The 12532-nt window shown below is 48.8% G+C and overlaps 1 protein-coding gene across 1 annotated transcript in view; it reads right to left on the reverse strand.

The window, feature by feature from the left end:
* crtc3 (CREB regulated transcription coactivator 3) overlaps positions 1-12532 on the reverse strand; it is a 28805-nt gene that overhangs the window by 5500 nt on the left and 10773 nt on the right. The window contains exons 5-9 of the mRNA XM_083691013.1: positions 5261-5323; positions 3995-4098; positions 687-725; positions 394-479; positions 202-251 (exon numbers count right to left, since the gene is read on the reverse strand). Coding sequence (XP_083547139.1) covers positions 202-251; positions 394-479; positions 687-725; positions 3995-4098; positions 5261-5323 — 342 coding nt within the window. The remainder of the gene's footprint in view (positions 1-201; positions 252-393; positions 480-686; positions 726-3994; positions 4099-5260; positions 5324-12532) is intronic.

Consider the following 12532-nt stretch of genomic DNA (forward strand, 5'->3'; position numbering starts at 1 on the left):
ATACCGTTCCTCATTCCGTTCCATGCATTACAAGGAGCCCGATTTCTACCTCCACCAGCCTCCCCTGGCCTTGAGTGTACCACTTGGTGTTATTTATCCTACGATTTTCCCCCTCCACCGGCATTCACTGCTCAATGCTGAGTTTTTTTATCAATGTACGTCCCACCCCTTCTGTTTCTGCAAACCTCCTTTAAGACTTACTTGATTCCAGGCACTTCACAGGATTTGGGCCGCGAAGAGAGGGATTGAACCTAGAACAGAGATGTTGATTACATTTGTGATTCCAGTGAATCCTCAAAAGGCTTCTGTGTCGGTCAGTGATTGTGTCTTAAACAAAACTCCAAGTCGCTTGTTCACACACACACACACACACGCACGTTCACGCTCACTCACCTTCTTGGCCTCCCACAGTTGCTTGGGCAGGGGCTTGCTGACACCTAACAAACTCTCCTCATTAGACAGGGCAGGGAAGGAGAAGACTGAAAGGAGGGAGGAGAAGAAGAGAGGACACAGGATTCATCACTTCCTCAAACACCTTTAGTGATTCACACCTGCACTAGAAGGGCAGATCAATCAAAATGTCACCTAGTGTATTCTATTCTGGGAAACGGGGGAAGGCGAGGATGCGTGTGCTTGTCAGTATTCTGGTGTTGAGGTGTAAAGACCAATGACTCCAATAAACTCACCGTCTCCAGAGCCGTCCACCTCAGACTCATTCACACTGGCTGTAGAGAGAGGGAGAGAGAGAGAGAGAGGGACAGCAGAGGAACGTTAGAAAAACAAGTAGCCTACCTTCACCAGCTGCTCAGATAAAGCCCCATCCCTGTTTCCTCTCGCTGACAAACATCCTCATCGACCCTTTTAGCCTTTAACATGTATAATAGTGTAAATTAAAGCTTCCTAGCACAGCAAGGTATTAGTCTCCACCTCCAGAGGCAGTTAGATCCTCCGTCCAAGGCTCTCTTCCTGGGGCATTTGAAGACAGAGTGGCAGACAATCAAATTACAGACCTTTTCCTATCTCCAAACCATCACTGTGCATTTAAATTAATAGCTAATAATAACAACAACAACAAGCCAATAAAGCATTTTATTTGTAATTGAATTGAGAGAAAGAAAGAGAGAGAGAGAGAGAGAAGGAGAAATATATATATATATATATATATATATATATATATATATATATATATATATATATATATATATATATATATATAGAGAGAGAGAGAAGGAGAAATAGAGAGAGAGAGAGATGGCAGGAGCAGTCAGTAAATATCTTCCTCAGTGACCACAGACCCCAGTGAGAATGAAGAGAGGGTCATTGTTTTCCCGTGCCACAAATCCTGCAGAGAACAGGACCTCTTTCTCCTCCTCCAATACTGCAGGCCGGGCGCCAGACACACACTCCTCCTCCTCTCTCCCACTCTCGTCTACTTCTTTCTCTTTCCCTCGTTTCCCCCTCTTTCATCTGGCTTGTGCCCAACCCCTCAACACCCCCCTCTCTTCCTCTTTTACTTGTTTGACTTCCCTTCTTTTCCCCCAATGCCTCTTCCATGTCCCCTTGTTCCTTCTTTTTCACTGTACCTACTTTCATTTGTTCCCTTCCTGCTCTCATTATCTGGTTTTCTACTCCCCCCCCCCCCTTTCTCCATCTCTCTATTCTCTCCATCCCTGTCTCTCTCCTGTCAAAAAGCCAAATCTGAGTCCGACAATGGTGGAGACAAAAGTCCAGCGTCACTTCATTTCCCTCTCAAAAGGTGACAAGTCACCGTCTCTCACAGAGGAGCAACTGGGACGGAAAGGAGATAACTGGGACGGAAAATGGCTGGCTGCTGTCCCTGTCCGGACCGTGTCTCCCAGCCTGCATCACTTCTGCCACCCAGCTGTCCCTGCCTGACCCATTCCAACTGAACAATGACCCCAGACCAGCCCTTGGGGTTGACTACTAACATACACCATAAACCATAAACTCCAGAACTAAAAAGAGATGTTGTCTCCGTAACCTTGATGATTACAAGTTAAATACAAATAAAAGCCAGAGGAGCCAGCCAGGGATATGTTAACCAGTAGACTTGTCATTGAGGATTCCACCCCCCCACCCAGAGAGAGAGTGAGAGAAAGAAAGAAAGAAAGAGAGGGAGAGAGAGAGAGGGGGGAGGGGGCTCAACATGGTCATCATTCCTGTGTAGATGGGGGTGGATGCTCAGACACATTGGTTTAATCAGACAGGGCTTAACACTTCACCAAGTTCTCACTTAACCCTGACAGGTGTCAATGTGCCCCTGGGCTGGACTGTACACTAGGCTGCAGCGCCCTTCCATCACCTGCAGGGGCAGCAGAGAGGCGCTCTACACCCAGCTTATCCCCAGACCTACCTGACGCCTTATGACATATCACAAGGGTAGATGCTACGTGGGATCCTTGTGAGGACCCTACCCTTTAACCTAACCGTAACCCCTACCCTTGCCCTAACCTTAACCCCTACCCTAACCTTAACCCCTACCCAAACATAAAAACGACCCGTAGCCACATCCCAGTCTTTAGCCATTACGCATACAGGTATGATACCTATGCAACGCCACAGTCCATAAAGTCCTACCATAGGGCAGGCCTGTCTCTACTCGCTGTGCAGCTGGTTCCACTCAATCTGACTGCAGCTCTTGTCTTCACATGGCACAGGTCTGAATGCCAGGTAACTGCCGGCAATCACAAGGTCGTAATCCCGGCCGTCAATCATTTGCGGAAAATGTCTCGTCTGTTAAGACGCACGCACACTTCAGAGGCCCCTGACGGGTTCGAGGTGAAACAAACTGCAACACAGCAGAAACAAAGTGCTCTGAGCCGTATATACACGCCGCGTTGATTCTGTTTGTATTCGAAACTCACGCTTGGCCCGGATCTTTGGCCAATATCCTGTTTAAACTTGTTGGCTAAACAAAGAGAGTAGTAATCCTCGACAGACCAGCGTACACCTCACCCACGCCCTCTCAGCTCACACAACTGACAAAAAAAAAAAAAGACAACATCGCTGCTGCTTTACATCCACACAACACGCTGGAGAAGGGGGGGGGCAAGAGAGAGAGAGAGGGAGAGAGAGAGAGAGGGGGGGCGAGAGAGAGAGAGAGATGGAGACAAAAAAAAAAGGAGCAAGGCCTATACAAGCCCCAAACACTTACTTCTCAGGTATTTTAATGAGAAATTCATTTGACAGTGTACACAGCGCATGTTTTCATACCTTTCCACAACGTCTGTGCCAGGTGGATCACATTTAATATCACAGATCATAATGATGTCATACCGTGAGTCAAACAGCATTGGAAGTTAATTTCAAGAAAGCAGACTGTTGGCTTTGGAGGGTGTGTATCTATCAGAGCCTCACAGATTATGTCAATACCATAATATGAAACTCTCTACAGCTATTTTGTTACCTTAAGAAGCGAGTAGGAAGCCTCAGAGCAGACACAGTGCCTGCTGTAAAGCCACTGTTAGGCTTCAGGACTAAACCCATGTAAACATGATGACTATTAAGCAGGACTAGGGATGGATCCAACTCGAGTTTGTTACTCAATTCATTGGTGGTTGCTTAATTAATGGGTGATTAATCGATAATTCAGAGTTCATCCAGAGAATCAATTGGGCTGGATACATGGAGGGATGGATGGAGGGAGGGAGGGAGGGAGGGAGGGATGGATGGATACATTAAGGAATGCAGGGAGGGATGGGAAAGATGGAGGGATGGATAGATGGATGGATGGAAGGATGGATAGAGGGATGGATGAATGGATGCAGGAATGGATGGAGGGATAGATGCATGGAGGGAGGGATTGAAAGATGGAGGGATGTATGGATGGAGGGATGTATGGATGGATACATGGTGGTCTCTGTGAATGAGTGAGCCAGAGAAAGGATCACATGGATCACTGACATAAACCCAGTACAGGAGCACTGTGCAAGAGAGAGAGAGAGAGAGAAAGTGTGTGTGTGTGTGTTCTCACCGTTGCGCTGGGGGGGCCCTCGACCCATCTGCTGGTTCATGCTGAAGGGGTCCTGGGGGTTGGGGTTCATAGCGCTTGTGTGCAGAGCCGAGTCTGAGTTGGTTCTATGGAGGAGGAGAGGATGGAGGGAGAGGAGGAGGAGGAGGAGGAGGAGGAGGAGGATATGAGGAGAGGGAGATGAAGAGAGGGCGTTAGTTATGACACAGTGGACAGAGGCAGAAGACACCTCGCGGCTAGAAGGTCAGTGAGTCATCTAGAGCAAGGGACAGGGTCCAGCTCTGCTCTGCCTACACACTAGTGTACACACACGCAGGCTGAGAGCCCACTCTCTCTCTCACTCACACACACACACACACACACACACACACTCACCTCACTCTCCTCTTCCGCTTGCTACAGCTGAGGGCTTTCTCAAGTGCTCTTTATTAAGCTTCAATGGCTCTGTTTATGCTTCACTCTCTCTCTCTCAGAGCATTTCTTCCTCTCTCAAATGATGGAGCCTCTCTTTCTCACTCAAGATGGAATATTTCTCCCTCCCTCCCACCCTCCCACCCTCCCTCTCTCAGGGTGGAATGAATCTCTCTCTCTATATCGCTCTCTCCATCTCTGATAACGGTCCTCTCATCTCCCAGTACAGTCCCTCATCGAATAAAACAGCACCAGAGCTCATATGTATCAGAATTAATACAATCAGAGAGGCAGATCAGTTCTCTCATTTAATGTTACAATAACATCAGGCAATTATATCATCATCATCATCATCATCATCACATCGGGGAGGAAGATGGAGAGAACAATAAAAAAATAATAATAATAAAAAAACAGGAGCCGTGGTGTTAGCAGCGAAGGAGACAGCCTGAGGCAGTCACGTGTCTTGAAGCTGGGTTAGTGAGAGAAGGAAGACTACTGGTTAGTGTTAACATGGGGAAACAGAACGGGTGTTTGTGTGTGAGACACAGAGAGAGAGAGAGAGAGAGAGAGAGAGACCACAAAGCAGTGATACGAGCAGATCACAATAGTCTTGTGTCCTGACTGTCACCCTGTGTCTCAAAGCCTTATCATAGAGAGAGAGGGAGAGATGAACAGATTATTACAAATGAGAAGAACAAGGAGGGAGATTGACTGAGCATTACAAAGGATAGAGAGATTGAAAGAGAGGAAAGAGAAGGAGAGTAGATGGAGAGATAGAGCGGTCCGGGAGTAGTCGGTCTGTGTAGGAGACAGAGAAGAGAAAGAGAGAGAGAGACTGTAGAGGTCATAGGTCACCTGTTGAGCTGTGATATTAATCTAAACCCAGGGCGTTTCTCCTCCGTCCACGGCTGCTGCTCCCTTCAGACAGACAGAGGAGAAAACATCACAGAGACCTTTAGAAGACGGTTCCCCCTAATAGAGACCCCCTGGCCTAGGGTTAGTATGGAGAGAGAGGGGGGGAGGGGGGCTGGAAACACCAGGGTGACGATGGAGTCCATCAGAACACACAGAAGAGGCTCTGCGCTCGACGGGTTTGCAATCGGAATCAGCGTCACATGTTCTGTCCAAACCCTGGGGAATTACAGAACCAAACCCATGTATTTTTTTTGCTGCCCAGTAAATGTCCATGTTGACCGTGCCATTTGCTCTCTGGACCGGACCATTTGATTCGACACAGACCACTTGAGTGTCATGGGTGTGGTACAGAGCGGAGTACCACACCCATTATCTTGAGAATTCAGCGTGTCTCAGTCAAAAAGCACAACGATACCACAGTGGAAGCTGGTGGAGGTAGAAACCGGAGGACAGGCTCATTGTAATGCACGGAACGGAATGAGGAATGGTATCAAACATGCCAGTCCTCATTCCGTCCCGTGCATTACAACAAGCCCGTCCTCCCAATCTACCTCCCCCAGCCTCCCTTTTAAGACCACTTAAAAGTGGTAAGTCTTAGTAGTAAGTCTTCTCCTCTGAGAACACACTAGAACACACTAGAACACACTAGAACACGCCAGCTAACTGTTGATGATTGGTCTCGTTAGCAGTTGTCATTTATTGTCATCACAGCCGTTCACCGAAGAAAACCGAACCACATTTGTTTTTCGACAACTATTGCTTTTAAAAAAATTTTCATTTCTTTAAAAGAAAACTACAAGCTAATTCTGTGATATTCATGATTACTTCTCTCACACACTTGTGGCCTCTGGCCAGCTATTATTGACAAGGTGTGTCATGATGGGACGCTCACAGGAAAAGGTACAGGGATTAACATCTCATTCAAACCATGTCTGCTTCCCTGAGAGGTGCAGCTAGGAGGTGCAGCTAGGAGGTGCAGCTAGGAGGTGCTACCGAAAGCCTGTGGATCTCCCTTCTGCCTACAGGGGGCGATCTCTCTCCTGGTGGGGCTGTTCACTGAACTTTGTCACTTGCCAATCAAGAGGAAGGGGAAACCTGCCTCCAAGTCAATACCTGTTATAACACTGTACACCGCTGACTTCCTCTCCTCTCCCTCATTCAGACTAATGGGAAAGAACTCTGCAGGTGAAGGCAGACCCTCCCCTAGGCCTCCACTAAATAGCTTTCACCTATCATATGTATTTGAGATGCATTCAAAAAACTATTGAGATGCAGCCTGGGTGTGCTGTATCCATCTGGTCTGGTAAACACTGTGTAGACAGTGTCTATAGTATCTGGTATCTCTCTCTGGTGGAAAACAAACAGGGAAAGCCCACTCAGGAGATAGGGACTGGATGACCAGGTGTGTAAATAGCTACACAGTGAAAGCCCCTGATTTAACAGCGCTGATTGAGGAACAAGGACAATCGGCATAGGCGGTGACTGAACACCTTTTTCACCCTCTGGGAACTGTGATCAGTTTTGCACCTCTGGCCTAAGGGTTTGTTTACACCCACACGCCCACAACCCTGGAGCAACAGTGAAGGCAGAGCCACAGTGACAGGGCTGTGAGGCTGGCCTGCTCTCCCCAGATGACAGCAGCTTTATTATATATTTCCAAGTAAAGCGGTTTGGCCCTCCTCCCCCCCTGTACTGCATTAGGGCTTAGCAGCACTGGCCATATGGAGCAGCCAGCCAGCCAGCCAGCCAGCCAGCCAGCCAGCCAGCCATGCCCCCCCCCCACCCCTCTTTCCTCCTCTCCTCCCTCACAACCTCTCTCTCTCTCTCTCTCTATACCACTCTCTCTCTTCCTTTGCTTCTACCCGTCCACACCCCTCTCCCTGTGTCCCTCCCCCTCGGCTTACCCGCCTCCCCCCACCCTTCTTTTCAGCAGGAGAACCTATGTAAATCAAAAGACAGCACTCTGATAAAAGCCGGCAGACGATTTGAAGGCCAAACGGTGCAGCGGGGAGGATCAACAGAGAATCACACAGATACGCAGATTAACATACTGTGTCCATCTGATGCTCAACTGTTCCTCTATCTTTAGCTGCAGTGGGGCAGGGCATCCACACTTTGGGCTGGTGAGATGGTGGGTTTCCACTGATAGGCCTGTTTATCATCAGGGGAGGCTGATGGAGGGAGAAACCGTAGGATGGGGGCGTAGAACGGAATGAGGTATCAAACAGAAATCGGAGGATGGGCTCGTTGTAATGCATGGAACGGAATGAGGAATGGTATCAAACACGTGGGACCGCCTAAGCATTGTATAAAATGATCCTGCAATCAGAATCACACTCACAGCTCCTCACAGAGGGAGCTCAGGAATGCCTAAGATCCTATCCCTCAGAAGGGTTTTCTAGGAAATCCATCCCCGGGGAGGTCAGTCTAAGATCCCATCCCCAGAGAGGCCGGTGTGGGAAGAGGCAGGCTGGAGATGGGTGGGTGGGGGGTGGAGGGTGTGGAGGTGGAGGGCGTGGGACTGAGACCGAGGCGCTGACCCAAAAGGCTGACCCAGTCCAGCTGTTCTCTGTAGGGAGACGTCCACGGCTCTGCCCGGGGCCCAAGCCCTCCGACCCAGGATCCAGGCCCAGCCAAGGCCCTCTCTACCCAGACACTACTGGGACCAATGATCCCCTGGGAGTAGTGTACTACAGAGGGTCTGCTCAAAATACACACACTGAACCCTTCTCTGGGATGCACAAGACACATTAGACGCTATAATAAGGGGGGATGGAGAGAGAGAAAGAGAAAGAGAGAGACCACGAGAGAGAGAAAGAGAGAGAGAGAGAGACCACGAGAGAGAGAAAGAGAGAGAGAGAGAGACCACGAGAGAGAGAAAGAGAGAGAGACCACGAGAGAGAGAAAGAGAGAGAGAGAGACCACGAGAGAGAGAGAGAGAGAGAGAGAGAGAGACCACGAGAGAGAGAAAGAGAGAGAGAGAGAGACCACGAGAGAGAGAAATTCATGCACTCCTCCACAGAGATCTGACAGGTCATACAGCCACAATCACATTTAGATGTGAGAGGAAGTAGAACACAATCATTTTTTTCTATTAAAAAAAGAAGGATGAAAAAAATTAAAGAGAGAGAAGAAAAAAACACAAAAAAACACAAAACACAAAACATCATCCTCAATCTGGAAGGTCGGCCAGGAGATGATAAAAATCTATTGGCCAGACAGCAGTAAGAGGCTGTGTGAACTGCAGCGTTCCCCTACATTACTATCGTGCCTTGCAATCCCAAAAGCACTGACCTATTGGCTCTGTAAGCCCGCTGAGCTGACGGGCTTTGGATAGCCAGCGGTCTAAATCTCTGGACTTGAGCACAACACTACACTTTCAAAACACTAAAAAACTACTACTGGCTAAAATAACAATGCAAAATGTAGGCTACACACACACACACACACACACACAATCTTCCCCATGGGCTGTGCTTGAGAGTGAGAGGCTAAGCTGTGTGTAAATAGAGCCGCTGGCTGAAGCAGCAGGCACTGAAAGGGTTAAGGGGATTTGTGGCTCTTCTCCAGGCTGGATGGCGGTAATGCAGTGCAGATGTGGCCGGCGTTGTAAACGCTTCCCGCTTCACTCTCCCCTGAGAGGGACCAGGGGAGCATCTGCCTCCCTGCCCAGCACTACAAGACTCCAGGACTGAGAGACAGACACAGACAATAAGGTCACTACATCACTACCAACATCACTACCAAAACACATAAGTGCATGAGTCCAGTTGACAGACCTCTCTCAGCAGATGGTATAGCGCTGCTAAGCTAAGCTAAGCTAACTGGTAGCTGCTAGCCTAGCCCTCAGTCGTCTCACGAGAGCCTGCAGCTGACACATCTCCGGTGGTGCAGTCGAATAGAGACTTGTCGCATTTCTCATGCCAAATCGTGCAACCACACGTCTCTCCAATGCCTCGATTGAGCAACAGCCTCAATGGCCCCAAACTGCCTTCAGAGAACAGTTCCGGTCGGGAGGCTCTGCCCGAGAACCAAGGCCCCTGACTGGGAACTGTTTACCCCACCACTACGCCCCGCTATCACCAGAACAGGAGATGAAGAACACCCAACTCTTTAAGTCTCCACCGGGGGAGGCAGAAATCGGAGGACGGGCTCATTGTAATGCATGGAATGGAATGAGAAATGGTATCAAACGCCCGTCCAAAAAATAATTGCACCTTTGGGGTGGGTTAGAAGACTAATGATGAACTTGGTGCGACACAGCGCTCTCCATCTCTCCCACACTTCACCCTCTATCCTCCTCACTACTTCACTGCGATGCAAACATGAGATTCCATCAAATTATCTCCATAAATCATTTAAGTCCCCCTGAATAACCCGCAGATCCTGGCAGATGGTCTACATTCGAGATGGGTTTCTTCGCCAACTTAACATTTGGTTTCATTACAAGAGGACCACCAGATATAAGCCATATATAACCACCAGATATAAGCCACCAGAGATGAGCAGGTTCAACCCTGAACACACCCAACATTGTTTTAGCTCGACTGACTTTGTGAACGAGGACCAGATGTTAACTTTTTATAACAACATCACGTGAAGAGGTGAGGGGGGCAAGCAAGTCCCAGACACGAACCGAGACACATACACAACATAACCCGGACAGATGTCCAAACCTGCCAAGTTCAGCAGACAGTCAATATGAAACCAGCAACCCAAAGAGAAACAAACATTAACCGCAGTGGTGACTAATGAAGTGAAGTTGGCAGGCAGTTTTCTGAATTCTCTGACCCTTGATCTGCACACAGACAGAGAGAGCCAACACTGGAAGGAAGCATATCAGTGTAGCGCACTGAAGACCATCTAAGAGCCAAAACGGAGGGGAAGCATACCTCCGTAACACACTGTGCACACAATCTGCTGTAGGGTGGAGCAGGAGGCTAGGGTTGGCCAGAGGAGACATTAGCTGGTGCCATTCACGCTGAGAGAGAAGAGCGAGGGATAAAGGTAGAGAGAAGAGGGAGGGGTAGAGAGAGAGAGAGAGAGAGAGAGAGAGAGAGTGTGGAGGGAGGGGTAGAGAGAGAGAGAGAGAGTGGAGGGAGAGGTAGAGAGAGAGAGGAGGGAGGGGTAGAGGTGGAGAGAGAGGAGGGAGAGGTAGAGGTGGATAGAGAGGAGGGAGAGGTAGAGAGAGAGAGAGAGAGAGAGAGGGGTAGAGAGAGAGAGAGAGAGAGAGAGGGGTAGAGAGAGAGAGAGAGAGTGGAGGGAGAGGTAGAGAGAGAGAGGAGGGAGGGGTAGAGGTGGAGAGAGAGGAGGGAGGGGTAGAGGTGGAGAGAGAGGAGGGAGGGGTCAAGTTAGAGAGAAGATGGAGGGGTAGACAGAGAAGAGGGAGAGATAAAGTTCCGATGGTCGAAAGGTTACACTGCGCTGTGGCACTGTCAAAACAACCGCCATAGAGCAGATATAATTGCAGAGAGAGAGAGAGGGAGGGAGAGAGAGAGAGAGAGAACAGTGTGCAGGCCACACAGCTCTGTCCTAGATGGGTGGAAAAGCAGGTTCGAACCAGAGAGAAGGTTCTGGTTAGTACTGGAGGGGAAACCAGGATCTCTGACACATCAAGACAAACACACACCCACACTTCAATAAACACCATACCATATACTGTTGATCCATTTGTAGATCATGTGGAACACATTTGCTTTTCAGTATTGAACAGAATAAGACATTAATACAACTCATAAGCAGAGCCAGCAACAGAAAACAACTTATAATATATATGTGAATGCCAGGGGAGGCTGGCGGAGGTAGAAATCGGAGGACGGGCTCATTGTAATGCACAGAATATAACGAGGAATGGTATCAAATGGCATCAAACATGTTCCTCATTCCGTTCCATGAATTACCTACACTAGCCTCCCTTGATGAACGCTACGGTAAAAGATTGCGTGGTATGCTGCAGATGGGAGTATACATCCCTCCGTGGTTCTGGTCAATCAAACATGATGCAGTACCTGGTAACCGCTCTGAGTGACAGGTCTGACGGCACGGTTACCATGACAACGTGTCCTACCAGTTCAGAGTCGTGAGGGTGGAGTTAATCCCATTTGCTTGCCAATAACTCAATTTGAATATGAAACTGTTTCCACTGCCAAAGGGTTCAATACCACTGCTATATTGGCATTCATAACTTGGAAAAAGTCTATAAGGGGAAGAATTGATTACACACTGAAATCATTATTCAGTTTCCTAGCGTGGTCGGATTTGCGGAGGACAACCATATTAGCTTGTTTGTTCACGACAACTCTTTTTCAACTCGTTGAACAATTCCCTCAGAGAAAATTGTAGCTCGAGCTTAATCGGCTATGTACACCAAAATGTCAAATGGAAAATAAGAATTCAGCATCTCCTTAAATCAAATTGACGAGGACTGTATCTGTCTGAGAATGATTAAGAGATGGTGCTGGGTGAAGCAAACCCAGACCCAAACCCAAAAGCGTGGGCTGGCGCTAGGCTAGGCTAAGCGTGTGTTGTGGCGTATGGTCCTCACAGCAGCTCCCTGGCCCAGCGAGAACACAGGGTCACGCCATCGTCTGTTGGCTCCACTGCCAACCTGTTTTCTGCTGTCAACAATGACAGGAGGGCGTGGACCCCATTCAGTTTTTACAAGTCGTTACAGTACAGTCAACATGGAGGCGGGCGAGCAGCCCTGTGTGTGTGTGTGTGTGTGTGTGTGTTGGGACTCAGTCAGTCGCTGCAGTGCAAAGGCAGGGGTGGGGTGAGGTGTTGAGGGAGGGGGGGGGGGGGGGGCTGGCAGCCAGCCAAGCCAACATTCAAAACACAACTGTAGAGAGAGAGAGAGAGAGAGAGAGGAGGGGCTTGGCTAAGCCTTTTATTACAGGGCTGTAATTCACTCCCTTGTAAACACAGATGAAAAAAAAAAATGAAAAAAAGGTCCAGTAATTACAGCGGCTGTTCTACTCTAGGTAGGCTCAATCAGACAGTTGAACTGAAAAATGGGGACGTTGGCAGCAGGGGGGGCACAGTGCCAACACGCCGGGGCCAGTCAGTATCCGCTTTCAGCAGCAGACAGATTTGATTTCTCCTTTGCTTGGAGGCGCGGTTGTTGTTGTGGACTGGGCTCACCTTGCCTCAGGACAGGCCAGCGTTGAGGCACGGTGACTACTGTAGCGCCTGACCTTTAAACTAAAAGGCTAT

Source organism: Argentina silus (genome assembly GCF_951799395.1).
Source record: "Argentina silus genome assembly, chromosome: 19".
Classification (NCBI taxonomy): domain Eukaryota; kingdom Metazoa; phylum Chordata; class Actinopteri; order Argentiniformes; family Argentinidae; genus Argentina; species Argentina silus.